Source organism: Emys orbicularis, chromosome 10 (assembly GCF_028017835.1).
Source record: "Emys orbicularis isolate rEmyOrb1 chromosome 10, rEmyOrb1.hap1, whole genome shotgun sequence".
Taxonomy (NCBI): domain Eukaryota; kingdom Metazoa; phylum Chordata; order Testudines; family Emydidae; genus Emys; species Emys orbicularis.
In genome coordinates, this window is record NC_088692.1 from 74,673,125 (window position 1) to 74,701,095 (window position 27,971).

General features: G+C 42.1%; 1 protein-coding gene across 1 annotated transcript in view; it reads right to left on the minus strand.

The window, feature by feature from the left end:
* Positions 1-1,702: 1,702 nt before the first annotated feature.
* ARNT2 (aryl hydrocarbon receptor nuclear translocator 2) overlaps positions 1,703-27,971 on the minus strand; it is a 105,921-nt gene continuing 79,652 nt past the window's right edge. The window contains exons 12-18 of the mRNA XM_065411581.1: positions 23,908-23,980; positions 23,609-23,732; positions 16,494-16,593; positions 12,918-13,056; positions 10,225-10,390; positions 4,277-4,413; positions 1,703-1,801 (exon numbers count right to left, since the gene is read on the minus strand). Coding sequence (XP_065267653.1) covers positions 1,703-1,801; positions 4,277-4,413; positions 10,225-10,390; positions 12,918-13,056; positions 16,494-16,593; positions 23,609-23,732; positions 23,908-23,980 — 838 coding nt within the window. The remainder of the gene's footprint in view (positions 1,802-4,276; positions 4,414-10,224; positions 10,391-12,917; positions 13,057-16,493; positions 16,594-23,608; positions 23,733-23,907; positions 23,981-27,971) is intronic.

The window sequence follows — 27,971 nt, forward strand, 5'->3', positions numbered from 1 at the left end:
AATGGCAGCATGTGGGCTGGCAATGTGTGGAGACACCAGGCCTCTGGGTGGGTGGCCCTTGCTTCTTTTAGGTGTCCAGAGATTTGCGTGGATCCCAGGGCATCCACAGGTTTAGGCACCTGGACCCTCTTCCCCTTTTTCAAGGGGGCTGGGCTGCAACCTACAAAGAATTTCAAAGAAGCTCAGCAAGTGGGAATTTTGAGTTTCTTGTCCAGGGGTGATTTTTTCCCCCCCAAGCAGGGACTATTTGGCCCTAAATCTTCATTTTAGATCAGATCTCTGTAACTCAACTGATGTGATAAAATAAATAAAGGAACAGAAATTCTAGAAGTTTCTGATGGATATGCCAGGCAGCAAGACTCAGAGCCATGGAAAAGCATGCACCCTTCTGGATGGCCTGAGTCTCCAAAATGCCCAGTGAACTGAAACCCTCATACAGTGGGTTTAACAGAAGTAGGTGGATGCTCAGCAGTTTAGCATGCAAGTGAAAATTCAAGTTAACTCCACAGTGTTTTTGGCAGACAATGGCTTGACTGGTTGGTTCCTATTACAAATTAGTTTTAACCACATTGTTTGGCACATGAAACAAACTAGCTCACTGCTCTCAGTAAATGAGCCTAGATGCCTCTGTTGTAACAGGGCACCTTTTTTAACTGTTAAAATGTAATGTTGCACAAGAGATTAAGGGGTTCACAGACAGGAAATGCTGCTGGTGCTGAAACAGTATTCTTGATATGTTGTACAGTAATTTTATACAAGGATTTTTTGGGGGATGCAATAATAGAAGGCAAAAAATAAAATAAAACCAGGTAGTGAGAAAATTATAGAAATATAGGTCTCACTTAATAAATTCAGTGAAAAAAAGAATAACAGCTTGCATAAGTAACTATATGGCATAAATCAGAATTACCAGAATTAACCAATTAGTGTTATTTCTAAGTAAAGTGATGCAGAATCCTGCAATATCTAAGTTCTGCAATACATTGTCACCCCTTTCGGTATACTCTGAAACGGACCCATTTTATATGTATAAAAAAAAAAAACCCTACCAATACAGGAAATCACATCATACAGCACAAGATATACATACAGTACTAAAATGTACACATATTCAAGTTTAACTGGGTTAAGAGAGGGGAAAAAAGGTGCTGAATCTTCTGGTCAGAGAGAACTATATTATGCTGTATAATCTCACATTCAAACTGACCTAAAAATCTCAAGAATCAAAGAAATCAGAATACTGAGTCTGTTTTCAGAGATTTAAGATCAAAGCAAGGCATTGAATCTGAACAATAGACCCTGTAACTGGACGTTACCTTACCTTTTCTCTGTTAGTCTTTGTTACTTCATTATCTATTTTAAATTTACCATTCAAAGGGAGCATTAGGAATTTTTCACATTCAAATATTTAGGACTCAGAGATTTTTTCACAATCAAGCAAAGTTTTTCATCTCTGAGGTAGATGACAAGAAAATACAAAATGGATCTGTCAATGACCACCACCAAGTGGTGTAACTTCTTCATCAGCACTCACACACCGGAAGGGAGAGAGAGCAAACTCCTATATCACTATCCAAAATATGAGAAACATGACTTCTTGTTAGTAGATTCTACGGTAATGCAATACAGGAAAAGCAGAGCCAAAACCACACCGAAATGGTTTTGTTGAACTTCATTTCCCAGGGTTTGTCTGCGTTGTAAATTACTCAGAAAATGGTGGAAACATGCCCAAATCAGCAAAATCTTCAATGTTGTAATTGCCAGTGCCCTGTGTGGGATCGCCCGGCATAGGCAGCATGTCCTGTATAAGGAAAATCAAAGTGAAGTGTCACTTTATATGCTATCGAGAGACAACCATTTTTTGTTCATCTTTTTAGCTTAAGACCAGAAAAGGCCAAAGACTGGAAAAATAAAGTGAAATTCACCCCATGCAGATGGCTAGCCTGAGCCCTCTGCACTGTTTAAGTCTCACTTACGTCTTCTTTCAAGGGCGGAAGCAGGACTTAAGCAGTGTGTAGGCTTTGTGCTGGCCTCTGCACAGGTCTGACTGTCCCCCATACTGCACATTCTTCACGATTTAAACATACACCATTTGTTACAGAGGGTCATTTGTGATAATATGCTAAGATACTGGATCAGCAACTGAGAGACAATCATAGCACCTACTGCAAGGATGCCATTTGGAGTAGCAGTTGCTTCCTGGTGGCTGTTGACAGCAACAAGTTAGACATTTCAAACCAAAACAGAGAGTACACACAAAGGCATGTGCTGCTTTGCCTTTCCTGGTGACGCTTCCCCAGCATGGGTAGCATGGATCCCTTGATGAAACCAAGACATGAAGGGGTTTAACATGTGTTTGTGGGTTCTGTCTACATGTCTCAGTTATTCTTCAGTGTGGCATGAAGGAAAATCAACTAAAGGCCTTTATGCAGAGGATGGGAATGCATGCTGTGGAACAGAAAGACTCACTAGCGTTCTGAGACCCTTCTGAGAAGGGCAGAGCACCCTCATCCCTCACTGAAGTCAATGGAAGTTGCAGAAGCTCAACACTGCTAAGGAGGTGTTCAGCCCTCCACAGGCTCATCATCTTTCCGCCCTTCACACAACCTAGACAGCCAAGGAAGTGATGAGCAAGCAGTGGCCATTAAGCATCATGTGATTTGTGTGTCTCTTAATATGACTGAGCCCCATTTGGATCATGCACCTTTTCTGACATGCTATGCTGGGCGCATTGGAGGGAGTCTCGCCATCAGAGTTCTGTTGTTATGTAGCTGGTACCAGCACACATTTGTGGAGGATCCACTTCCTCCTGAACAGCATTCTGTAAGCAGGGGTTACGTTTATTCTGACTGCACCTCCGCTGAAGAATGCTGGAGGTCTTTCCTCCAGGTCAATGAGCCTCCTTGTATTTCAGAAAAGGGAGTGGAAGTTGATAGCATTTCTCTGGTATAAGAGGAGTTCATGGTAACTGCGCCCAAATCTCCTGAGTCACATGTGGTCCCTGCAGGAGGCATAGGGAGTACTGAACCTCCTTTTCCCAGTCTGGGACAAAGCCTGGGAAAGAGGTATCCCCTGTTGGGAAAACGATCATGCTGTCCTTTCAGCTCTCACAATAACAAGCTCTGGCAGAACTTGACTTTGCAGCAAGAAAGGGACCATAATAATACAACATCTAAATAGCAAACAAGAAACATGATAACAAATTGGCTCAAAGCATCTGCCCTCAAGAGGATGAACTACCCTCATCTAAGAGCACTGTAATGAGGATTTACCCCAGGAGAGGGCAAGCTTTAAATCTAACTGTGGACTTGCTGGATCCCTTAGAGTGGAGATAGATGATGGGATGGACTGAAGCACATTTCCCAGCTGCCTTGGCCAGCCCTGTGTTCCTGGCCAATGCTGCATATTTCTAATGCTGCACTTGCCACTTGTGGGGCTCTTTCATCCCCCACTGCCACCCAGAGAAGGGGAAGCTGAAGTTGCCTTGTGCTGCTGAAATCTCCATCTCCTTTGGGGAACTTCTGCTGTTGAGGCCCTGTGCCAGAGATTGGTGAAGGCCTTGCAATGAATCTGGCCCTTTTTGTGTACATGTCTTTCCCTTTTCCCTTGCATACAACTATCCACCCTCCTCTTTTGTTGGTTTGGTTCTTGATCGAATTTAAATCATAAACAGATTATAAAGGGATAAAAGACCATATCAGCTTATTTGCTTGTAAAGTACCATGCTCATCTACCATGAATAGTTATAACAGTAATTAATACTGCAAAATGTAACTGAAGATGGTTATTTGCAACTCACATGGTTTCTCAATAGTTGGAGCATTTAAAAAAATCTTTAATCAGTATCTTCTCTGAAGGAACAGCCTACTCTCCTCTGACTTCTCAAGCGGAATTAGACCGAAGTTTAACTGGCTGGATTTATAGATCGGGACCAGGGTATGGGGAGGGACTTCTAGCCAGGACTGATAACCTACTGGTTTCTCCCTAAAAGGCATAGCCCTTGTGCTGAGGAAGCAGGAAGAAGGAGAAAACATTTCAAAGCCCAGAAGTTCCTGTGCTCTGGCAGAAAAAGTGCTTTGCGTTCTAGCAAAGACTATCCTAATCCCAGCGAACATCACTATAAACCCCAGGGTAGCACATCTCAAACGGAAGGTTGGTGCTTGTCATGCACACTGTTTCTACGCTGGCTCAGTTTGGCTAAGGTTGTTGTTCGGGTAAGAAGACCTTCACTTTCTTGTGACAACTGTAGACACAATGAACCTTTGACTCTACTCACTTGGAAGACTTCAGTCTGACTGGGCTGCTGGTGAGAATGCTGGTCACTGCTTTGCTGATTATGATGCTGGCTTTGCCACTGGGACCAGACCTCCGAAGGTCTCCCTTGGAATTGTCCACTGCTTTGGCCACTCTCAGCTGAAAGATTCAGATTTACACAGACAGTTCCTTTAAAAGGCACATGAAGGTTTTTTTAAGAACTTCGATTTTCAGAAGTAAATTTTATAGCACAGATACTCAGCAAGGACCAGTTCCGGTGGGAGTGAAGTCAAGGGGAGTTTTAACACTGATCTCAAGGGAGCAAGATAATGACCAAAGAGAGCAAGGTGAATTACCGTGGCTGCACCAACACAACTGGGACAACATGCTTACTAATAGTAAAGCACAAAGTGAAATAATGAAGAGTGTAATGAAACCTAATCTGGCCATGCCAGGGTTTTCCCCAGTCCTGCCTCTCTCTTTAATAGTGCGAGGCAGTACCAGCCATTTCACTTAAAAACAGAATGACAAGATAGGCATTTTAATGTACTTCCTCTTTAATAAACTCTTGGATCAAGAGCTGGACCAGAAGGAACACTGTCATCTGATGGATTATATAATTCAAAGGCAGCATGTCAGCACCCCATTTACAAAAATCTGTTGTTTCATGACCATTTAAATAGTAAGATAAAAAGGTGCCGTCTTATTTAAGTGTAAAAGTCATGTGTTTAGAATGCTGGTTGGTGAGCTACTTTGTCCTCCATTATTATAGGTGTAAATCGGCTATTTAATTCATGCGGCTCTAGTCTCAGAACTGCAGAATTGCGCTGTTCATTTGCCATACAAAACATAGCTCACCTCCGGTTCAGTGATTCTCAGTACTCCTGCTCCCCTCACTTAGGCCCTGAGCCATGGTGAGCCCAGATACCCTCCTCACACACACCAAACACCCCACCTCCCCTTAGCTTTTTTCCCCTATAGGGAAGTACAAAAAATACATAATTTTTTTTTTTCAATGCAGAGAACAGAATCAATGAATAAAACAATTCTACCCCTACAACTGTGTCTCATGTCTGGCTCTCTCCTTTCCCTTCCTTTCCTCTAGACTTTTCTTTTTCTCTCCTTCTGTTGCCCACTGTCCTCTTTACACCTTATCTCATTCCTGTGTATTTCTCTTCCTTTTATTTTATTATCCCTTCCTCTCCCCAGTGCTCTCTCACTTTTCCTACCCAATTCCTGGCTTCCTCCATTTTTTGCCTCAATATTCTCTTCTATTACCCCGACCCCCATCTCTCCCTTTTTCCTCCTTGGCTCATATTGTTCCCAACTCTCCCTCTCTCCCTCCCCTATATTGACTACCTAGTTCTTTTCCCCGTGGTCCTCACATCTTTCCCTCCCCTCCTATTTCTTTTTCCAGACCCCACTCTCTTTAGGATGGACTGGCCTCTATTCCAGTATTGTCTGGGACATGGGCGTGGGTTCTGCAGACCACCTCTTGGTGTCTCTTCTCAGACTGGGCTCATGAGCATGGATTTTTCTAAAGGGCCCTCAGGCCACTCCTGTTACACCCAATGCCAGGGCACCTCTCTCATGCTCCCCTCGCTAGTTCCAACCACTGAAAGTTAGAAATTATTTGATTACATTTTACACCTTTAACAGGAAGTAACACAGGTGTTTATTTTCAGTAGTGGGTGTTGCGTGTCTTGTTCTGTGAGTTAAAAATGTTTCTAGCATACCTTAAAACAATTTTTTTCCAAAACATTTCCTTTTTTTGCTTCTGTTTTTGCCTTTTTGCCTTCAGACACACAAATCCAAAATTTGGGGGTCACCGGTAGATCAGGTTACTGCTGGTCAGAACCACTGGCCAACTTCCTAGCCACTACTGCAGAGGCACGCGGTTCTGCATGCCCCGTTGCGTTAGACTCCTGACAACCAGAAACCAAAATTTCCACACAGAAAAATGGAAAGAATGGCACATGGGAGTAGCCAAAGTGCCTGACTCCACAGTTTGTCATTGCTCCATAACGTAGAAGATCACAAATGCCTCCACTTTCACTCCAGTCTCTCTCTACTACCAGCTACCAACTCTGGTATAAACGGTAAGCAGTTTCCCAGAAGACTGATGAACTGCAATGACATGCTTCTGTCACATCTGGGCTGGAGAATTACTACTCCCCTGCTGACATTACTATTACAAATAATTCAGCTGACTCAGAAATCCTGCAGTCACACTATTGGTCACAACAAAGTTCATTTAAGTTACCCCTTAAAAGAAAGCTGCATCAGTTTTGCTCAGTACGATATGCCAAAATGTACTCAGTGAGGCAAATGAGCTTTTTGCTCAGCAAGACAGAGGTTAATAATAATATATGGAGATATACCTATCTCATAGAACTGGAAGGGACCCTGAAAGGTCATTGAGTCCAGCCCCCTGCCTTCACTAGTAGGACCAAGTACTGCTTTTGCCCCAGATTCCTAAGTGGCCCTCTCAAGGATTGAACTCTTAACCCTGGGTTTAGCAGGCCAATGCTCAAACCACTGAGCTATCCCTCTTCCAGCAGAAAGTTCAGGCTGCTCCTTTCAGTAATAACTGTATTTATTAATAGAATTCAAACTGATGGAGATCAGGAAATACTTCCCACCAGATGAACGGTCATTACCAAGTAGTTTGGGTCTCCAGTGCAGGTCTTATAAACAAACGTACAAAGCCCAATGGAATAAACTCAATGGGAAGTTAGCCATTTTGGTGTACACACCCCGCTGCATTGCTGCTGTGTCCAGGCCAGGCAGCATAATGCTAGTGCCTGAGGCCTAAAGAGTGAAAAGGGCTTGAAATGAAACTGGTCTAATTTCATTCACAATGTTGAGTGAAAAGCAAAAAGTGAATAAACTAGCATTAAGAGCAAAAAGAAAAATTAGTGTTTTAACATTCAGACCTGTGGTAAGGGGGAAATGGCTACTCCTGCTTCCTGGCATATCTGCAAGGGGTAGACAATGTTAAGTTCAGTGCAATATGAGCCATTATTTTTATTTTGTTCCTCGAACAGTCAGAACAAGGTGCTGAGGAAACAGGGTGGAACTTTCTTTAAACTCACTGCATTAAGGGCTTGATCCAAAGCCCACGGAAGTCAGTGGAAAGACCCCTTCACTGACTTCAGTAGGTTCTGGATCAGCTCCTAATGTAAACAAGGTACTGACTAGGATCACCATGTGATTTTAAATCTTTTGCTTAGTGTGTATATAAAACTTTATATGACCTTGGCCAAGGATAGCTGAGTGCTCTTTCTTCACCTTTTGTTCCTGGCAGCCTACCTCACACTTCTGCAGCTGATTCACTGACTGTCCTGACCTACCAGCATGTCATGCTGGATTTAGGAATGTTGCTGTTACATTTGCTGGCTGTAGAATTCCTTAACTGAAGCCTCAGCATCCATCCAAATTTTATATTCTCTCTCATTTCCACAGCTGACTACATACAGTCTTGTAGGCAGATTACTATTGAGGCCATTGTTTTAGAAGGTGTGTGTGCATGCATAGGTAGAAGGGAATAGGGAAGTGTTCGTATTTCATTTTTTTTGCTCTTATTTCACTTACTGATTTTTTTTTTCTGTTCAAGCACTCCCTCAGGAACAGCCTGTACTAAAGGCATAACCTGAACACTTACTGAAGACACTGTGAATAGCACAATTATCCTTAACCATTCTACTTAATGATCCATGCAATAATGTAAGCAGCTGTGGAGTTTCACACACTCCAAGTATGATCATGATGAGGCTCAAGTGAGGGCTTCCAGCTAACAATAACTACGTCTATAACATCGGGACTGAACCCGTGAACCTTGTGAAGGAAAGAGCATAAATCAATGAACAATAACATTGCTGGATAGCTCGCCCAAAAATATCAAGAAGTTGCTTTTGCTGTGCTGTTGAGCAGTTCTAAAACACTAACGTTTTTCATGCTGTAAAGGTGTACAGGCGCTGGCCCTTTCAAAGACACTGCTAATGCTACTCATGCTCCTGAAGCAGGATGTACAATGTGCACTTGGATTTTTTCAGATTTCATTTTTTACAAAGTATAAAACACATGTGAGGCCTGATTACCAGCATACATTACCATCTTAAAATTACAGACATAGAGCCTTCCAGGCATTCTATAACAGGTAGCATATCGTACAACAATGTAGTGAGATTTGAGAAAGGATTTGCATTAATATCTTTACTCATTCTTTTTTATTTGTTTTTAAATATAAAGACAACAATTCTGTCTTCCATCTGTGTCATGCAACTCCACTGACTGTATGTAAACATAGCTTTGATAGATGACCAAATGTACAATAAAGTGCTTCTAATTCTTCATGTACAGGATAATTCCATTATAATCAAAAAATAATCAAACTGCAACAGGTACAGAGAAGGGCTAGTAGGATGATCAGGGGATTGGAGTCTCTCTCATGATAGGAGACTAAAGGAGCTGGGCTTGTTTAGCCTAGCAAAACGAAGGCTGAGAGGAGATACAATTGCTCTCTATAAATACACTGGAACAAGCACCAAGCAGGGACAAGAGCTATCTCAGCTAAACAACAATGTTGGCACAAGAATAAAGAGATCTACACTGGCCATAAGTGAATTTCGGAAGAAATTAGAAGGTTACTAACCATCAGAGTAGTGAGATTCTGGAACCATCTCCCAATAGGTGGGTGGAGGCAAGAAACCTAACTGGTTTTAATACGGAGGTTGATCAGTTTATGAACGGGTTATATAATGCAGTTGCCTGTGAGGGTAGGGGGCTAGACTTGATGACCGAGGAGACTGCTTCCAGTTCTATGTTCTTAATTAGTAATTAAAACAACAACACGAAATTGTTGTTATTGAAATAGGGAAGGCTGCAATAAAGAAAGCATACAAGTCCTTACCACACATTCTACACTATTTCATATTCTTGGACTAAATTCTAATCTTCTTCAATCACAGAATTTATTTTTTTTTTAAATGAATCAATGTCTGTCTGATGATATAATCCTGTCCAGGCAGAATTCGAGGTGCCCTTGCTATACCTTTTTGCCCAGGCGGAATTCGAGGTGCCCTTGCTATACCTTTTCTCTAATACACATTCCAAAGCTATGGTCATATCTTAGCTCCTGAACATATCCCATAGGGTCAAATCCTAATGTGTCTAACTCAATTCTTACCCATGTCTTACTCAGAGGGGAAAGAAATCTACTGATTTAATTTGAAAGCTTGAAGTCAGTGGAGTGTTGCCTGGGTAAATAGAAGTAATGAGGAAAGACATTAGGATTTGACCTTTTATTGATTACTATCTCCTGCGACAATAAAAACAAGAAATGGACTATTGCCATGTTCTACTTTAGACAGTTGCTGAGAAAATTCACATTAAAATTAGTCCTAGTGAATGTGAAGTGTTCTGCTCAGAAACACACTGAAACACACCCAGCTGTTTAAAAAGGGAATTGTTTAACCTCACAGTAGGAATAGCAAAGGTAATTGTCTGCGTGTGACTGAGAGTGAGGGTGACAGAGGTTATCTGCACAGAATAAGCAATGATTAAGTATCCTGGGACAGGAGCAGTGACACGGCAGTGACAGGACACAATTTCACACATTCAGGTGGGTTTAAAAAAAGTCCCTGTTCTGGATTGTGCCATTTTGGGACTGTTCTGAATTAGAGTAGAGTGGAGCTGAGCCACCCAAAAGGAAGTTTGGGAGGGATTTTACCTCAGGAAGGGAGTGCAGCGTGGAGGGAGGGGTCCCTGAACTCAATCCATTGCGCAAAGTAGTAAGAAGCTTTGCTTCCTCTCTTTTGCCTTCCTGGCAATCCCTACACACCCACACAAGGGCAGAGACAATCTCAACCTTGGCACACATTCAGAATAGAGGAGCAGGTCCGAAGATTTAAAATACAGTTAGCATTTCACTTCCATGTTCACTTGTGAGATACAGAATCTGAAACCTACCAAACCCTGCACCTCTGTTTGCTAGGCTAGAGTAGGCATTTCCACTTGGGGAAGAAGTGGCTGGGCTAGAGAGAGGGCTGTACGATGATGGATCAGCTGGATAGGTATGACTGGTTCCAATTCCAAACGGTGATGATTGCGTCTTGCCAGATTGTGATGGGATTTGCTGAGGTGGGGGCGAGAAAAAGAAGAAGTTATTTTCATTGCTGGCATTACAGCGGAGCAGCATGATAGACCCGTTTTAACAGTGTAAAATCAACTGCTAAATAAACACTGCAGATGAGATTAGGCACATTATCCCTGTCTCAGCCATATTCAATTTTCATCAACGTGGACGTACAGCTATTTAAGTTTAATGAAAGCAACAGATAACTGAAAATATAAATAGCTCTCCTGATGATTAATATCCTCCATGCATTCAGAAAGAGAATCAAATCACTATTGTTCGTTACCTGCTGTAAGCTGTTTTTTCCCCACCGCTATTAGGGCATAGAGACTAGGAGCAAAGATTAAAGACGTACAAAAAATGAATCTTTATTTGCCAGATGCCCTGTTTTTATACTACCCCAGTTATCTGAATGCCTGGTAGGATATACCTCGGACCTTAGGATAATCAGGATTTTCGATAATTGGGAGAGCTGGCACAAGAGGCTTCAAAGGGAATGTTCTGGATCTCCACACAGGTTGAAACGCCCGCTGGGTTTTCTCACCTGATTTTAGCGTATGCAAACCAGCTTGCCCAATGGATACCGGAAGCACAATGAATATGTTCTAGCTTGCCTTAGGCAAGCAGTCAGCAATTGCACGAGAGACTTGGTGGGGGTGCCCAGCACTACTAGCGCAGGGGGAAAATAACCAAACTGCTTAAAAGGGGTGGTTCAGTTAAATCAAGAACAATAACACTTTACACTTCTATAATGACGTCAAAGGATCTCAAAGTAGGTTACAAATAATTAAATAGTACAACACCCCTGTGAGATGGGTAAAATGAGACAAGAAGCGGGTAAGTGTCTCGCTCAAAGTAACAAAATACATTAGCAGATAGCGCCAGTAATAAAACCCACTTACCAACAATGCATTCCCTTTTCCCCTATCAACCAGCCCAACAGCTCTACAGAAGACTGGTATTTAACAAGTTCTGCTGTTTGAAATTAAAAGCAGTAACATCTCTAGATACATTTAATGATGTGCATCTTATAGGCAATCAATGCACTGAAGTGCAGCTATTCTCTTGGGCAAATGAGGGGGGAAAATAGATCCCAACAGGCAAACAACATGATGAAAATACAAGTCTTCAGTTTAGTTCCTAGCTAAGAAGTAACTTAGCTTTGAAGGTTCCCACAATGACAATGACAGCAGTCTCCTGGAAGATTTTATTGATTTTTTCTGAGTTCCCTAAATTTGTACTCTGGTGATGCAGACTTGACCATCTCCCCTTAACCTAAACCAGACTTGTCTTTGAGGTTTAGGTTAAGGGGAGATGTCACATTTTTGATCAGTAATCATTAATGCCCTTTCTATCCATTGTACAAATGAAAATATGTCAAAATATTATTTCAATTTGATTTCTTTAGGATATGGAATAGATATGGCAGAGTAATTGATGTAAACTGAGGACTAGTCAGCCTGTGTGAGAAACTAGGAAACGAATATAAAAATAATTAAGCTGCTGGTAAAATGACTGAATGAATACCTTAAAGTGCCTTTATAGACTATATAAGAAAATTGAATGCAAACAATTATTATTAAAGTAGTATTAATAATAGTCTTATTTAAACAGTTTAAAACAAGAGCATTTAATGATTGGGTTGCTACTCAGTCCTTAACACATGGGCTTCTCTGTAGTACTGAGAATGACAAGTGATCTGAATACAGTATGTACTACAGGCTTTGTATGGCAGAGTTGGGCACATTAGTGTGTCTGTATTTTAACTGGGAGCCTCCCAGCCTGGGTAAACAGACTCAAATAGCAGTGTGGACTGTGGTTCGGGTGGCAGGTTGGGCTCTCAAGCCCACCTGGCCCCTGGGTCTGAGCTCAGGTGGCTAGCCCGAGTCTTCGTCTGAGTTGCAACGTCCACACTACTATTTTTAGTGTGCTAGCCTGAGCAAAGATAGCGAGAGTCTGTCTACCCGGGCTGGGAGGCTTGATCCCAGTTCCAATGTAGACATACCCATTTAGGCCTCTGTTCAGCAGAAACTTAATGCCCAAACTTAACTGTGCATAGTCCTGTTGATTTCACTTAAAACACAGATCTATACAGGAATGAGGATTAAAGTGGGATTTCTGTGGGGGTCATGTATGTATACATACATACAAAAATATTTGACCAAATAACCCTATTTTTCCTTCAGAATTATGCAAAGGAGCATCCAACCTTGACCTTTTCTATTTTTACCAGATGAAATCAGTTCCTCCGTTTCTGATTTATTACCCTTTTTTTTTTTTTTAAAACAACATAAAAGTATCAGGAGATAGCCGTGTTAGTCTGTATACACAAAAACAACAAGGAGTCTGGTGGCACCTTAAAGACTAACAGATAGAAAGACTGTTAGTCTTTAAGATGTCACCGGACTCCTTGTTGTTTTTATAAAAGGTACATTTTACCAAATTTTAACCAGGGAGTTTGATTTGTTCTTTTTGTAAAATCTGCTTCACTAGAGTGCACTTAAAAACCCCTTAATCAAACACACACCTGTCCTGGAAATGGTGGACGACTCCCCGTCCAGGCAACCTGACTCTGATTTAACTGACGAGAGATCTGTGTCAAATTTTGGCCTGTTGAAGAAGAGGACTGGATATCGTTCACACCAGGCACATGTACCACAGATGAGCTAAAGGGGAAAGAACAGAAAATGGCTTGTAGGTGATAATACAATTTATGCATCAGAAATATTGTATGCCAGATACTGAAATTTTGTTAATCATCCCATTAAGGCGAGTTTTCCAGATTGTCTGCATAAGGACTAAATGAAAATGACATGACTTCAGTATTAAAACTATCAGGCATTTTGAAATTCTAAAATATCAGACTGATTATGCAGACCCAGTGCCCCAAATTCTTCTTAGTTAGATCCATGCAATCTCATCCAAGGGCTTGCATGAGTACAACCAAGGGGAGGATTTTAGAAAGATGTGTAATTAAATTATTTTCCATATTGGTTTGGCCCCCAATTCAGGAAAGTAGCTCTCCTCAGGACCACACTTAAGTATGTACTTAACTTTAAACATGTGCTTAAAGTCAGTGGTACTTAAGCACATGCTTAAATGCTGTCCTGAATCGAGGCTTCTGAAAGGATGCTGTTCATAAATATTCTTTAACCTGTTTCTTGTCAGTGTTGCATTCTTTCTGTAAAAAGAAGAAAATATGTGTTATGTAACAAAGATGTATGTTTGATTAGCTGCTTTTAATTCTTGTTTTCTCCCATTGGTGCTAAAAGATATCACAGTTACAAATCAAGGTGAAAGAATGAAACATAAACTAGTGTTTTGAGCCTTGGAACAAAAAAAGCAGAGAAATACTAATAGGAAAAAAATGATTCCTAACAGAATTTGTGTACGTTACAATTAATTGTTTCTCAGATCTTGAAATATTTTAACCTTATAATGAAAATTATACTTTTTTTTTGTTCAGTGTTCTTTGTACAGAAATCTTTGGACCTAGTGACTATACTATCTATAAAACACATATTAATACATAAACTTAAATATACATCCATGAATCCCAATATTTTATCTGAAAGAACATGTTTCAGTATATATATCAGTTCTCATGTACGGTCTGCACTTCATAAGTGATTTGTTGTTGGGTTTTGCCCAGGGGCGGAAAGGGGGAGCATCTGTAGTAATTTTTTTATCCTTGCCTCTACTCTTTCTGTGTTAATTATTGAATAACTTACAAAAACAGATGGATGGCTGTTATGGATTCATGTATGTCTGTATGAAACTACAACCTCCATTTTGCTTTTGTGAATGCCATTTTGATTGTAAAACTGTTCTGTACCTCCATCTTGGACTGGAATTCCAAGAAGTGTTCGCAGAGGTCTAACAATACAGCGCAATCAAGGGTTGTTTCCTATTCACATGCAAGCACCTTGAGACAATGAGTTAGCTGCAGCCAAAGGAATCAGTTCAACTAGGTGAGCTGGTAACCACAGTCCCTGATAAGGGACTTGAAGTCACGGAGGAAAGTTACCTGACAAACAGGACTGCAGTTACTTTAGAGGGGGAAAAGGGGACAGGGAACAGACCAGGACCAGAAGCAGTCAAGGCTGAGCAGGATGAGGTGAGGAGGAATTCTGGATTCCCTGAAAAGACACTGACCAAATTGTAAAGTGCTCTTCGAGTAGTAGAGAAACTGAGCAGGGATTTGCATGCTGGGTTTGTTGTTTTTTTGTAGATCTGAATATCTCTTGTGCTATCTCAATGTAAAGTGTGTGTGCTTAGAAATCCCTTTGCAGAGTCTGTATTACTTGCTTTCACTGTCACATAGTCCCTGAAGAGGGAAATAGGAAGCCAGAGGGTTCACAGCTTCAGTGGATCTATAGACGCATGCAACTATTTCGGAGTCTGGCGCTAGTTTCTGGGCCTAAGCAATTGGACGATGGGGTCCCCACTGCCAAGAGGGGTGTCAGGCATGGGATCCGCACCTGGAGTATGAGTGTATGGCTCTGGGCCTCTAGAGGCAGTGTGCCACAACTCTGCCCAGCCTCAAAAGGCCAAGAGCATGTGGGACATAAAAAAATAAGAATGGCCATACTGGGTCCAATCAATGGTCCATCTAGTCCAGTATCCTGTCTTCCAACAGTGGCCAATGCCAGGTGCCCCAGAGGGAATGAACAGAAGGCTAGGGACAACCAGACCATGAGGTTGCATCCTTGACCATCTTAGGTAATAGCCACTGATGAACCTATCATCCATGAACTTATCTAATTCCTTTTTTGAACCCCATTATTGTTTTGACCTTCACAACATCCCCTGGCTACGAGTTTCACAGGTTGACTGTGTGTTGTGTGAAAAAGTACTTCCTTTTGTTTCAAACTTGCTGCCTATTAATGTTTGTGTTATTTACTCCTTCACATAATTGGTCCTTATTCACTTTCTCCACACCATTCATGATTTTATAGATCTCTATCATATCTTCCCTTACTCATCTCTATTCCAAGGTGAAAAGTCGCAGTCTTTGAAATCTCTCCTCATATGGAAGCTGTTTCATACCCTTAATCATTTTTGTTGCCCTTCTCTGTACCTTTTCCAATTCAAATATATCTTTTTTGAGATGGGGCAACAGAACTGCACCAGACTGCTATAAAGGATCCAAAGTTGGGTGTCCTGGTTGGGGAGCTCATCAAGGATCGTAACAATGGCATTTGTCTTTGTGCCACTAGTTGATGGGGCACATTACAAGCCAAAATGAAGCTACAGTTAAATTTCCAAGAGACCCATCAAAACAAAAATAACAAAACATGCCAAACGTCAAGATGGCTACTGACAATTTACATGCTGAAATATCATATAAGATCTAATTAAAGAACACTTGTGAGATCATTGCCAATTACAAGGTTAAAAACACATTGATTTCTATAAAATTATTGCATGTATTTAATTTCTAATTCATAGACCTCCTAACCAACAGGTTACTGCATTTGAATGGTTGTTCCTTCATTTTCAAAACATTGGCTAGATCAAAGTAGTAACTGAGTTTTCCCTTAGGTTAAAACAGCTACATGCATGCATAGCTTGGGATTTCATTAAATAGAGTTCATTGCAATATAGTTGCTCAAGACAGTTTCTCTTCGGTCACTTTAAACAACAGGAGGACAGAGAGGAACAGATTAGCCTTCAAGCAGGCAGACTTCATTAACAGCTAGGCCATTCAGTGAACAGTCATAAATCTTCTTTACTAAAACAGGACTACTACTACTAATAAAGTAAATCTAACCACAATGGCTACAGAAATCTCAAGGGTGTGCCAATTCCTAAACTTCAAGTAGTTTGTCAAACCTTTAGTATCAGCTAGTAGACTCAAAAATATTTCAGAAGCTAGTAAAACACCCAAATTATACATGTTTGAAAATGACCTACTATAGGTCTTGCCTACAGACTGATTCTTCCCAATGAACTTTTGTGTGGGAGCCAAGCTGACTCAAAGGAAGAATGATTCACGTTGTACAGGACATGTGTTAGTGTTACCCGTATTCTGCCTCCACAGAATCAAAATGGAATTCCCTTTTGTGTACGGAAGTTATTGGTGCTGGTGCGGGTACTGTACCTGAAAGCCTTTCCTGAATGTCCTGGCTGGAATGGGCTCCCCTGAGAATAAAGCTGTTGGTTTCCCGCTGGGGATGCAGAGGCCATCATTTTTTTATCTGCTATAAAAAACAATCAAAGAAAATCTTAGGAGAGGACGTAATAAATTAACAATTTGTTCACCAGAAAATAACAAGTATACAAACTACATGGTGCGAGTAACATTCTCCTTTTTAATCCCTTATGGGAAGGTCCTATGGAACACAGTATGGATGAAACCAATAAGGCTGTATGGAAATTAAACAAGGGTCAAAAGGTGATTTCTATAGAATTTTGAAATCAATCCATAGGATGTAATAGTGAACTCTCTCTGCTACAGAATGCAATAGGTTGGCTTAAAAATTCTACAGAAAAATAACCATTTTCTATTAATTCTATAGGTCTTTTCCAGAAGAGACTGAATTAATGTTAATGGAGGTTACACATTTGCCTTAAGAAGAGACTATATCAGGGATCGGCAGCCTTTGGCACACGGCCCGTCAGGGAAATCTGCTGGCGGGCTGGGCCGGTTTGTTTACCTGCAGTGTCCGCAGGTTCGGCCGATCGCAGCTCCCACTGGCCGCGGTCCGCCGTCCCAGGCGAATGGGGGCTGCGGGAAGCGGTGTGGGCTGAGGGATGTGCTGGCCGCCCTTCCAGCAACCCCCATTGGCCTGGAACGGCGAATCATGGCCAGTGGGAACTGCGATTGGCCGAACCTGCGGACACAGCAGGTAAACAAACTGGCCCGGCCTGCCGGGGCTTTCCCTGATGGGCTGTGTGCCAAAGGCTGCCGATCCCTGGACTATATCCTTCTGGATGTATAGAACAGATATTTCTTTGGTCTGAGGTTATATCAGCATTGAAAAGTCTGGTCCTATCTTGCAGAGCTAACAAATCTGTATTATCAATGACTGGAGGCTTATTTCTTGCATGGAAGAACTATTTTTATTATTATTTTTTTTTAAAACAGCCTTCTAAAGAAAAGACTTCCTCAATTTTTTATAGCAGGGTGAACAGTTTTGGGATAATCTGCCGGGTATGAGACAACACTACTATTGTTGTTAATACAGTATTATTTGTATTGCTGAAGCAGCTAAGACTAACCTGTGTTCGGCACTGTACAAACAGAACAAAAAGCTGTACCTTCCCCAAAGAGCTTACAATCTACTCCCCTCAGCAGTAGCGGGAGTTATAGTCCTGGTTCTTCCAGGCATGGTGGAATTTTGCTCACAAATCAGGCGGATCTGCAGCCCCTTAAATACAGATTAATCCCACTGTACTCAGTAGGAATTTTGTCTCTGTGAGGTCTGCAGATCAGCTATGTAAGCAGTAATTTAAGGTAAAACTGAATCTCTCTGGGACACAGTGAAGCTTACTTTCTTTACTCTGACCACAAACTGGCTTGAGCAGGCCATGAACTAGGCCAGGGGTAGGCAACCTATGGCACACATGCCAAAGGCGGCACGCGAGCTGATTTTCAGTGGCACTCACACTGCCCGGGTCCTGGCCACCAGTCTGGGGGGCTCTGCATTTTAATTTAATTTTAAATGAAGCTTCTTAAACATTTTAAAAACCTTATTTACTGTACATACAACAATAGTTTAGTTATATAGTCTAGACTTATAGAAAGAGACCTTCTAAAAACGTTAAAAATGTATGACTGGCACACGAAACCTTAAATGAGAGTGAATAAATGAAGACTCGGCACACCACTTCTGAAAGGTTGCCGACCCCTGAACTAAGCTGTGTCCCAATGGAATTATCATACAAAGGCACTGTACATGAGACGCATACAGAGATGCCATTGACTTTTATATTCTGTTCTTACACTGTAATAAACACATTTACTCTTGTGATCAGTCTCCTCATTTGCTAAAACAACGCAGGGCAAACATGGCCATTCATATTTTTAATAGGAAGTTCTCTCTTGTGTAATCTGACAGCTGACACACCAGGGATTGAACCAGGGACCTCCAGAACTAAAGGCATGAGCTGCTACAGCTTGAGCTAAAAAATATCCTCCCATTGCAGGGAGATGTAACAACTCATATCCTCTGCAGGTCAACATAGAGGCAGCCCTCTAAAATACACTCACCAGTAGATTTCTTAATAGTACCATGACTGGGATAAAGCATGAATCAACTTTGAATTTACATTTTGCTAACTATCTCGGCTGGTACTTTGAGACGGAAAGGCAGGTCTCTGCTCTGAGAATCCACTAAGAGATCTGAAAATCTCAGTAAACTATAGAACCTCCCTTCTGCAATGCTTGTAGCTGTATAAACAACTGCCAACGCTTCTGGCAACCCTCCATTCCCCTTTAACAACGTAAAGGCCCTGCTCCACCTTTCCTCCTCCACGTCCTATCTTCCCTCATCACCTTCAAGTTCAAAAAACTGCTGATCTCTTCATGACTCTCTGCTGCCACACACCTCCCAGAGCTCTATAAACCAGGCACGCCCCTCCTTTTCCTCTGACTTCACTTGATCCTCCCTTGGTGATCATCCTCTCCGTATTTAGAAAGAGTGGGTCAGATGGCTCCCTGGATGTGCTACAGCAGCTCTGCGACATGAAGCTGCTCTAGATACTCTAGAACTGGCTGACCTCAGCCAACTGGAGGATTCCCTATCTGAAGGGGAATTCCTCAGGTGTCACAGACTTGCACAAGACAGAATGGCACAGGGGATGGCCGAGGTATCCCTATGCTCCTGCTATCACCAGCTGCCAAAACAGCTTCTGGGGGCCACTGGCAGATGATGCAGTTAAAAGTAGCTTCCAGGTGCTGAGCTACTGAGGACTGGGAGAGGTTTAAAAAGCAATTGCTCCCTCCTGAGCTCTGCTGAGTTCTCTAGTCACACCTCAGAATCCAGCCCTCCACTTCTTGCCTTTTTCCCCTCTGCCTCAGCTCTTCCCTGATAGCACAGCAATAAACACATCCTTGCTGTCCACTGGTATTTTACCAGGTGCCCTGAAGTCTGCTAGGCTCAAAATCCCCTACCTTCTATCCCAGGGGTGGGCAAACTTTTTGGTCCGAGGGCCACATCTGGGTATGGAAATTGTATGGCGGGCCATGAATGCTCATGAAATTGGGGGTTGGGATGTGGGAGAGGCTGCGGGCTCCGGCTGGAGGTGCAGGTTCTAGGGTGGGGCCAGAAATGAGGAGTTCAGGATGCGGGAGGGGGCTCTGGGCTGGGACCGAGGGGTTTGGAGGGCAGGAGGGGGATCAGGGCAAGGGCAGGGGCTTGAGGTGTGGGAGGGGGTCAGGGGTCCAGGCTCCAGATGGCACTTACCTCAAGCAGCTCCCAGAAGCAGCAGCATATCCCCTCTCCGGCTCCTATGCAGAGGCGCAGCCAGGCAGCTCGGAACGCTGCCCCGTCCGCAGGTGCCGCCCCTGCAGCTCCCATTGGCCATGGTTCCCAGCCAATGGGAGCCGCGGAGCCCCTTGGCTGACCCTATGCATAGCAGCCGGAGGGGGGACATGCTGCTGCTTCCGGGTGCTGCGCAGAACCACAGCACATGCGGAGCGGGACAAGCCCCCGGCTGGAGTGCCAGAGCGGGGCAAGCCCTGGACCCCACTCCCCGGCAGGAGCTCGAGGGCCGGATTAAAACGTCTGAAGGGCCGGATGTGGCCCCCGGGCCGTAGTTTGCCCACCCCTGTTCTATCCCCATACCCTCACTAGTTACTCATTTACTTTTCCCCAACCAGAACCAACATCCTCCTCTTTGACTCCTGCAATACCCAGACTGCCAGAGGCGTAGCACACAGCGGCAGGGCATTGGGGACACTGCCCCACCAATGTAGGGAAGCCAACACATCTTGTTTGTTTAATATATAATGTGTGAGTGAGAGAGAGAGAGAGAGAGAGAAAGGGAGAGAGACTAAATCCAAATCACAAACACAGCAAATCTACGGCAGCCTGCTATAGATTTGCTGTGTTCGTAATGTAGATTTAGCAGCAGGGCATTTTTCTCCTTTGCCTCTGTGGCACATGTGCAGCCTGTGTAGTCAAGGTCTGGCAGGAGGTGAGGCAGCAGCAGTTTCCTGTGGGGTTTGTGGTGCTGGATTTACCACCCAGGCAACAAAGCAACCACAGAGTGCTCTGAAGTGCTGGGCTCTACCTGCGCCATATAGACCCTGCCGGTAAACTAGGTACCTTTTAGAGCACACCAGCAAGGTTTACATGGGGCAGTAGAGCGCAACACATTAGGGCACTCTACACCTCACACTTCTGGCCAACCACGGACACAGACTCCAGGGGCACAATGGATGGGGGTGGGGAGAGGAGAGGGAGGCCCCCCTTGGCCATAATGAGAGCAAAGGGAGAGAGGTCTCACCTAGTCCCAGCCTCTCCAGGGGGTGGGGAGAGGAAGAGATCCTGCCATGACCCCTTACTCCTCCCACTGGAGAGGCCAGGATTGGCTGGGACCTCTCCCTCCCTTCCACTCCCCTCCTAGCAGAAATGGGATCTCTCCCCACCCCACCCCCCACTGGTACTGGGACCGGTGGGGGCGGCTCCGTGGCAGGTCAGCACAGAGGGAGCTGGGATGCTGCAACTGGGACTGGGCAGTGGAGAAAGGGCCAAAGCAGCTTAGAGTCTGGAGTAGAGTAGCCTGGACAGTGGAGCTTCCCACAGGAAGCAGGAGGGAAGCACAGGTAGGGGGAGGCAGGGACGGGATGGGCTCTGGTGACTCTTCTCCCCCTTCCGCCCCCCCGCCCAGTCCTCTCCCTGCTTCGCTCCACTGAGTGGGTAAATTGTCCAACTTGCCCCAAAGCTCACCAGTGACCAATGGTGGCACTGCATTAAACAGTTCTGTATCTCAAAATGGCTGCTGCTCAAAAGGCATGGACGGGTAAAGCATGAGGTCTTTTATTTTAATAAAACATGCAGCTGATGGGTCCCCTGCATCTGTCCCACTACATCAATCCTGTGTTTGTCAGCCCTAAACTATTTTTATAAGCCAAACTGGAGAAAGAGGCCTAGTATCAGTACAAAGCAAGTGTCTGCAAGCAGCATGCACATTTGTCAATATTGTTTTTGGACACTTTAGCACATCTCTAACCGAGAACCATTCCTTTTTATCATTAAAAGAGTCCTTGATCACAGTTCCCATGAGATACTCACATAGGGAGCACACCCAAAAAAAAGCACAGCTTGTAAATTGATAAAAATGAAAAGTGAAATGGCATTTCCAAGAACACAACTTCTTAGCTCACCTCACAGCTTGCTAGACCCTTAACCCTGACCTAGTCACACAAACAGTTCAGAGCTGTTTGAATATTAGCCAATAAAGCAGCCAGAAAGCAAGATGTTCTCGCTTGGAAAACATTGTTCCAGTGTTTAGGGTTGGAGTCTTGCTACCTTCCAGCAGACCCCGTTATGGCCTCAGACACTGACTTCATTGTAAGAGTAAACAGACAAGGATGAACAGGAATAGCAGAAGTCTCAGCAACAAAGAGACAGAATATCAAGTCTATATTGAAGTTACAGTGCCTTCACAGTTTGAAAAGGTCAAGCCGTACATAAGAAACCCATGCAGTGAGGTCATCTCCTTATACCCCTGTAGTTAAACACAATGGGTTATTTCCTCCCTCACTGCAAGACACTTGCCCGTTATGTTTGTTTTAAATAAATCAAAACTTCTTCACTCTGGGGGAAGTGGGGAAGGTTAAGAACAGCGAACAATTAAAAAATAAACAAGGAAAAATATTACACCTAACATCTACAAAAATAGATTATTTTTTTTAAATTGTAAGCCAATCTTACACAGTCTTGATAGCATTGCTACTCCAATCCGTCTCAATGAGCCACACTGACATATACTGTCTGAGAAAGAAAGTTACTTCCAACTTTAGAAGCTGGAAGATCTATTAAATGTGTTTACATCCTTCTATGAGTTGCATTGTAGAAGTGTGCCTCTGAAAAAAGGACGGCTACTGTTCAAAACTGCACGGGAAAGATGTGGCTACTAAGTGAGAACCAAAAGTGGCTTCTAAGTGGTACTGGACAGCATATCAGCCTGTCCTCTAACCTTCTGAGTTTCATTCAGCTTCCTTTTTGGGGAAAATATCTATTTCCAACAAATTCTATGCATCGTTCTTTGAGACTCACTTGCCTAGTGACTTCTCTGCCACAATGCTTTTTTTTGTTCTTTCAATACAGTTTCATATTATTAGGGTCCTTCGTTTTCAGTTTTTATTTAATTTAATTTTCCCTGGGAATTTATACGTGTTTATTACCACCACAACAAACACAGGTGAAAATCAGTGCAAAAAACTTAATTTTTCTGGGTAAATGTCTGGATTTATTATTTTTGTGGATGGAAAGACAGGGAATTCTGTTAATCAATGTGGTTTTCTGCAGAACTAAAACAGAACTCAAAACACAATGCCACTCTGAGTTTAAGAAAACAATATATCTCTAATCTCCAAATAAAACTTTTCATTTGAATAAATAGTTTACTGCTGTAGACTTCGAACTATTCACCTATAAATATTTACATTTAATATTTGGGCCGCACCGTTCGTAGCACATACACTTAGCTTCATCCTTTTCTCCTGCTTTTGTCTTTTTAAAACTTTTGAATACTTTGTGTTCTGAAACGTAGAGATTTGTGTTTTCTTCCCATTGTAGTGTGTCAAACCTTTAAACCGTTATCTGCTAACAGCTTGGAATGTGTATGTGGTGGGCGTGAGATTCATCAGTATGTTCAGATGCGCACGTACTTCAGAGCTTGCGTGCATGCCTGTTTGTTTATTGTGTGTATCTTGTAGACTAATACATAGCCTTCCTTTAACAGGCAGCTTTGCATATACACACACAGACTAATGTATTATCGTAATACATATATCTCATGCAATGGATTGTGTTTTCCTAATCAAACAACGGGTTTTTTAAAAATATATTTGAATGATAGAAATGTAGGGTGAAAAATCAGAAAAAATGGAAAAATACTTTTTGTAAAACCTGGGAATTTTTCAGTATAAATCGGTTTAAACTGAAAACAAAGGGGCTTGCATATTATGTAATAGCACTTAAGGACATGACTACAGCTTACAAAGACAGTATTAAAAATTAAATACCAGAGGCTCTCACTTACAAGCAGTTATTCCTGCAAACATCTCAGCAAACCTAGGATTCTGCTCCTGGGAGAAGATAGTGTCTGGCTTCTCCACTGGCTTTCCACCCTCATGAACGTTAGTTGGTATATTTGGAACAGGTACCTGTTGTTGACATAAACAAAGAAAGAATGTAATCCCCCTCTCCCATATTTGACACAATGAGCTCAAGTATAGTCACAGGGTCTTTTTGTTTAGTTTAGATGCTTAATCACTTTGTGTTTAAAAGATCAGAGACACCAGTATAAAAAAAACAACACCACCCATTCAGAGATATCACCTGAGATAAGTCATAGGAGGACAACCCATCTCTCTGATGTACTTCAAGCTCGGCTTGCTGTTGCTGAAGCTGTCTGCAAATACGAGGAAATGACTAGAGTTACAAAAAATATAATTCAGAAACAAAGAGGAGGAGGCTTGGCTCGCTCCTTTAAATTCCCATAGCAAATGTAACCGCTTTCAGAGTCTTTGTTGACAAGCCATTTCCTACAAAGCCAAAATATTTTTAAAGATTTCTTACTGAGAAAACCTCAAAACACAGTACAGTTCTTGCTGAGTATAACAGGGTCAACAATGCCTTGCACACCAAAACCCACATTGATTTCCAAGGAGTTTTGGGCTGTATCCTGCATTCCTTATGCATCTAACTTTTTCATAAATGTCATTTATTTTTAAAATGCCAATTAGACGTCTTTGCAGATTAAAGAACAATACGCAGGCCCTGTTCCTGCACTTGCTGAAGTCAATATTAAAGTGCCCATTGGCTTGAATGGATGCAGCATCGGGCCCATAGCAATCAACAGGTGGGAAAATTATTTCCTCGTTTTATAACCTCGTAGATTCCTGTGAAGATTATGGCAATATAATAATAAAATACTACTACTACTTATATAACTCATAGTGGTTTTCATCAGCAGATATCAAAGCATTTCACAATCTTTTAGTGTATTTATCCTCACAGCACCCTTAAACTGGGGTACAGAGAGGCTAAGTGACTTGCCCAAGAACACACAGTAAGTCTGCGGCAGAGCACAGAACTGAACGCAGGTTTGCCAAGTCCTAGGCTGTTGCCTGAACCACTGGACCGTGCTTCCTCTCTAAATAAAAAAAACCCCAGAAGTTATTTAGATTGTCTGGTCATATATCAATGTGTGTGTGTGTAGGGGAGGGGGAGTAGTGTATCAAAGCAGATACTTCCATATTACAGATGTGAAGAGTTTTTCAGGGAAATAATTTAAAGAAAGGAAAATGTATTGCATATAAAACCATTCTTAATAACCCACCCCATTCAGCATAATTTTGGTTCTACCCCCCTCTACATCACAATCCAGATTCTATTTATTTTCCCAAAGCTTTGTACAGCAGAGGATCTCCAGAAATAAATTAGTTTTACATTTACTAGAAGACACTTTTTATAGAATCAATGTGTGGACAAATGCTGCAGAAGAAGAGTAATTTTAAACACGATAAAAACCAAAGGAAATAAGTAATTTAAATGAATAAGAATCACTGCAGATATATTCAATAAAAATGAATGAAGAAGCACAATCTACCAAAAATTTCTGTGTAAATCCCTGAAACACAGTGTCAGGCACTGTTACTTAAGCACACCAAATTAGTGAAATACCAGCAGATATAGTTGAAAACTATAATTAATTTGACACATTTATTGTCTATAAAGCTTTGGAGGGACACTACTAATACATAAATATATAATCTTAGCATTAACTAAGTGTCACTTACTTATGTACTAACATTTTACAAAATACATAATGTAGTTATAGAAATGCATAGCTCTTTTATATTTAAGTTAATATAGCCATTAATGTATTTTCTGCACCTTTATCTTCACCACTGTGTTTTTAAAAAGCTATAAACCCGTAGGCACCTAAGTAATAACTTCACAAATATTTGAGCCAGCTACAGTAGCTAATACTTTATGACATCCAGAAATTCAGAAACCAGACCACTATAACGCAAAATGCCCTTGCAGTATCAGTTTTTCCTCATTAGGGCTAAAATCTGATTCTGCTAAAGACAACAGGAACGTCCCCCCCACCCCCCCCAGACTGCAATGGGATCAAGATTTTCCCTAAAATATATACTACACAAACCTTTACTTTTAACTATCTGCATTCACAAATAAGGTAGTTGAAAATCTTATTCTAAATTATTACATGGCACCCATGACCGGAGTAGGAGAATCTCCCAAGAATTAAGAAAGCAACATCAACACCTCTCTCTCTCTCTCTCTTCCTACCCAAAATATCAGAATAAATTGTATGGCTAGATTATTGGAATTGTATGTGTGGTTTCTGTGTGAGGTGCTTACAGAGGGAAAGTCAATTTGAAGAGAAGTTTTGCAGTTAGTTCTGAACATGGTAAGGTTACTGGTCATTCTTCTCTTTCTGGATAAGGAATTCCATAATGTAGGCCCCACCGCCATAACATTCTTTCAACTATGCTCACAAGTCTAATAGTTGACAAGTTTATGATTCCAGTAGAATGTAGCTGTCATGGGCGGGTATCAGTCATGGAGAGAGACATGATCCCCCACATAATTAGGGGCCAATCCCATGGTTGGCTTTGAGCACTAGGACAAAGACCATGAACTAGCTTCTGTATTTAATGAGGAGCCAGTCCTGAGACTGGAGCACTTGGATGGTGTTTTGTGTTTGTGTTTTGTACCAGTTAGAACTATTTCTAGGTGAATGGCTTCATTTCTAGTTATGAACTGCAATAACCAAGCCTGCAGGATATAAATGCATGCAATACCAGAGCCAGGGCTGTGACCATTAGAATGGGGACACAATCTTTAGGGGGTCAGCTGCAGGCAGAGAGAAATGGGCATTTCTGGCATCGATTAACACCAAACGGGAAGGAAGGTGGCAGACTGACTTAAAAATCGGAGGGCATATGCCCTTGATGGTGGGAGGATCGAGTTTTAGCCAGCTGATCTTCATCCAAGTGCTGACTCTGGCTAGCGGCTGAGAAAGCTGGGAGATAGTGCTGTTTATGCTGAACATAAAGGAGACGCAGAGCTGGGCGTTGTCCGTGTGCTGCTGTCATTTCAGCCTGTGTTGTCTCAATGGCTCTGCTGACTGCTTTATGTAGATGCTGAATAATATAAGGAAGAAGATTGAGCCTTGGGGGACTTCTCAGGTGAGGGCTTTGGAGGTGGAGGAACACTTCACTTGCCCATAACAAATATTTGGGTTTGGTCTGAGGTGAAGGACCTGAGTAGTTTCAGGGCATTTCTGTTTAAACCTTTTGCCTCTTAAAGGCAGGAGAGGAACATTTGTCAATGACGCCAAATGTTGCAGGCTGCAAACCCTTCATAAAGTAATACGGTTTCTACAGAATATCAGCATTTATCTGATTTTTTTTTGGCTTCTGATGGCTTAAGACAATTAGAGGCAAATTTGGCTTGTACTAGTTCTGCTAATGGTTCCTTTCTGCCTCTTGGTCACATCTAGTGACGCTGTTTATGGCATGAGGGGCTCAAAGACAGTTGACCCATCCACTGTGGTCTAACCTTTACTATGACCTGTACCCAGCCACCAGAGATATTTTTCACAGGAAGACAGACACCAAGGCTGTGAGATAGAGGTGATAGCAAGACCAGAATTGGATTGATAGGAAAGTAGGCCACCTGTAAATAAGATCCAGTGTTTTGGTGGTAGCATGCCCCTGGCCTCCTCCTGAAGAAGTACAAGACTTCATAGACAGGAATTGCAAACCATTGGTCCTTTCCCTCAAGCAGAAAGATATTACAGATGGATGGGTGGTAGTGGTAGAAAAAAGGGGTTCCAGATACCAAGGAGATGGACCTCAACTATCTGGATAATTTGGGTAAGTTCTGGGCTATGATCCAAAAAGTTAGATCCTTATCAAAACCATATTTTAAAGCTGTCCATTACTATCAAGAACTTGAATCAGAGATTCAAATCCCAAACAACTGGAGACATATAGTGTATAATATAGAATCATTTTTGTATCATGTGGAGAAAACAGAAAAGGTATTTCCCAAGTATTCCTTGGACCATGGATTTTCATTAATAGTTTATCAAATAGAAAATGAGTATGTCTAAAAATACCCACTACTGTACACAAAGAGATTCTTTATTCAGTAAGCAAATACATGCTTTTCCAACAAAACTCCAGGCAGCAATTTAATCACTGAAAATATATGGGGAAGTTTTTCCAAACACCATTCTTTGGACGATAAACACCCATTAAATTGTGTTGTTAAAGTGAAAGCTAATTACATTGTTTCAATCTTTATGTCTCTTCTATTAAGTACAAAGTGTGTTCTCTTGATTCAGCCATAGATATACAACTGAG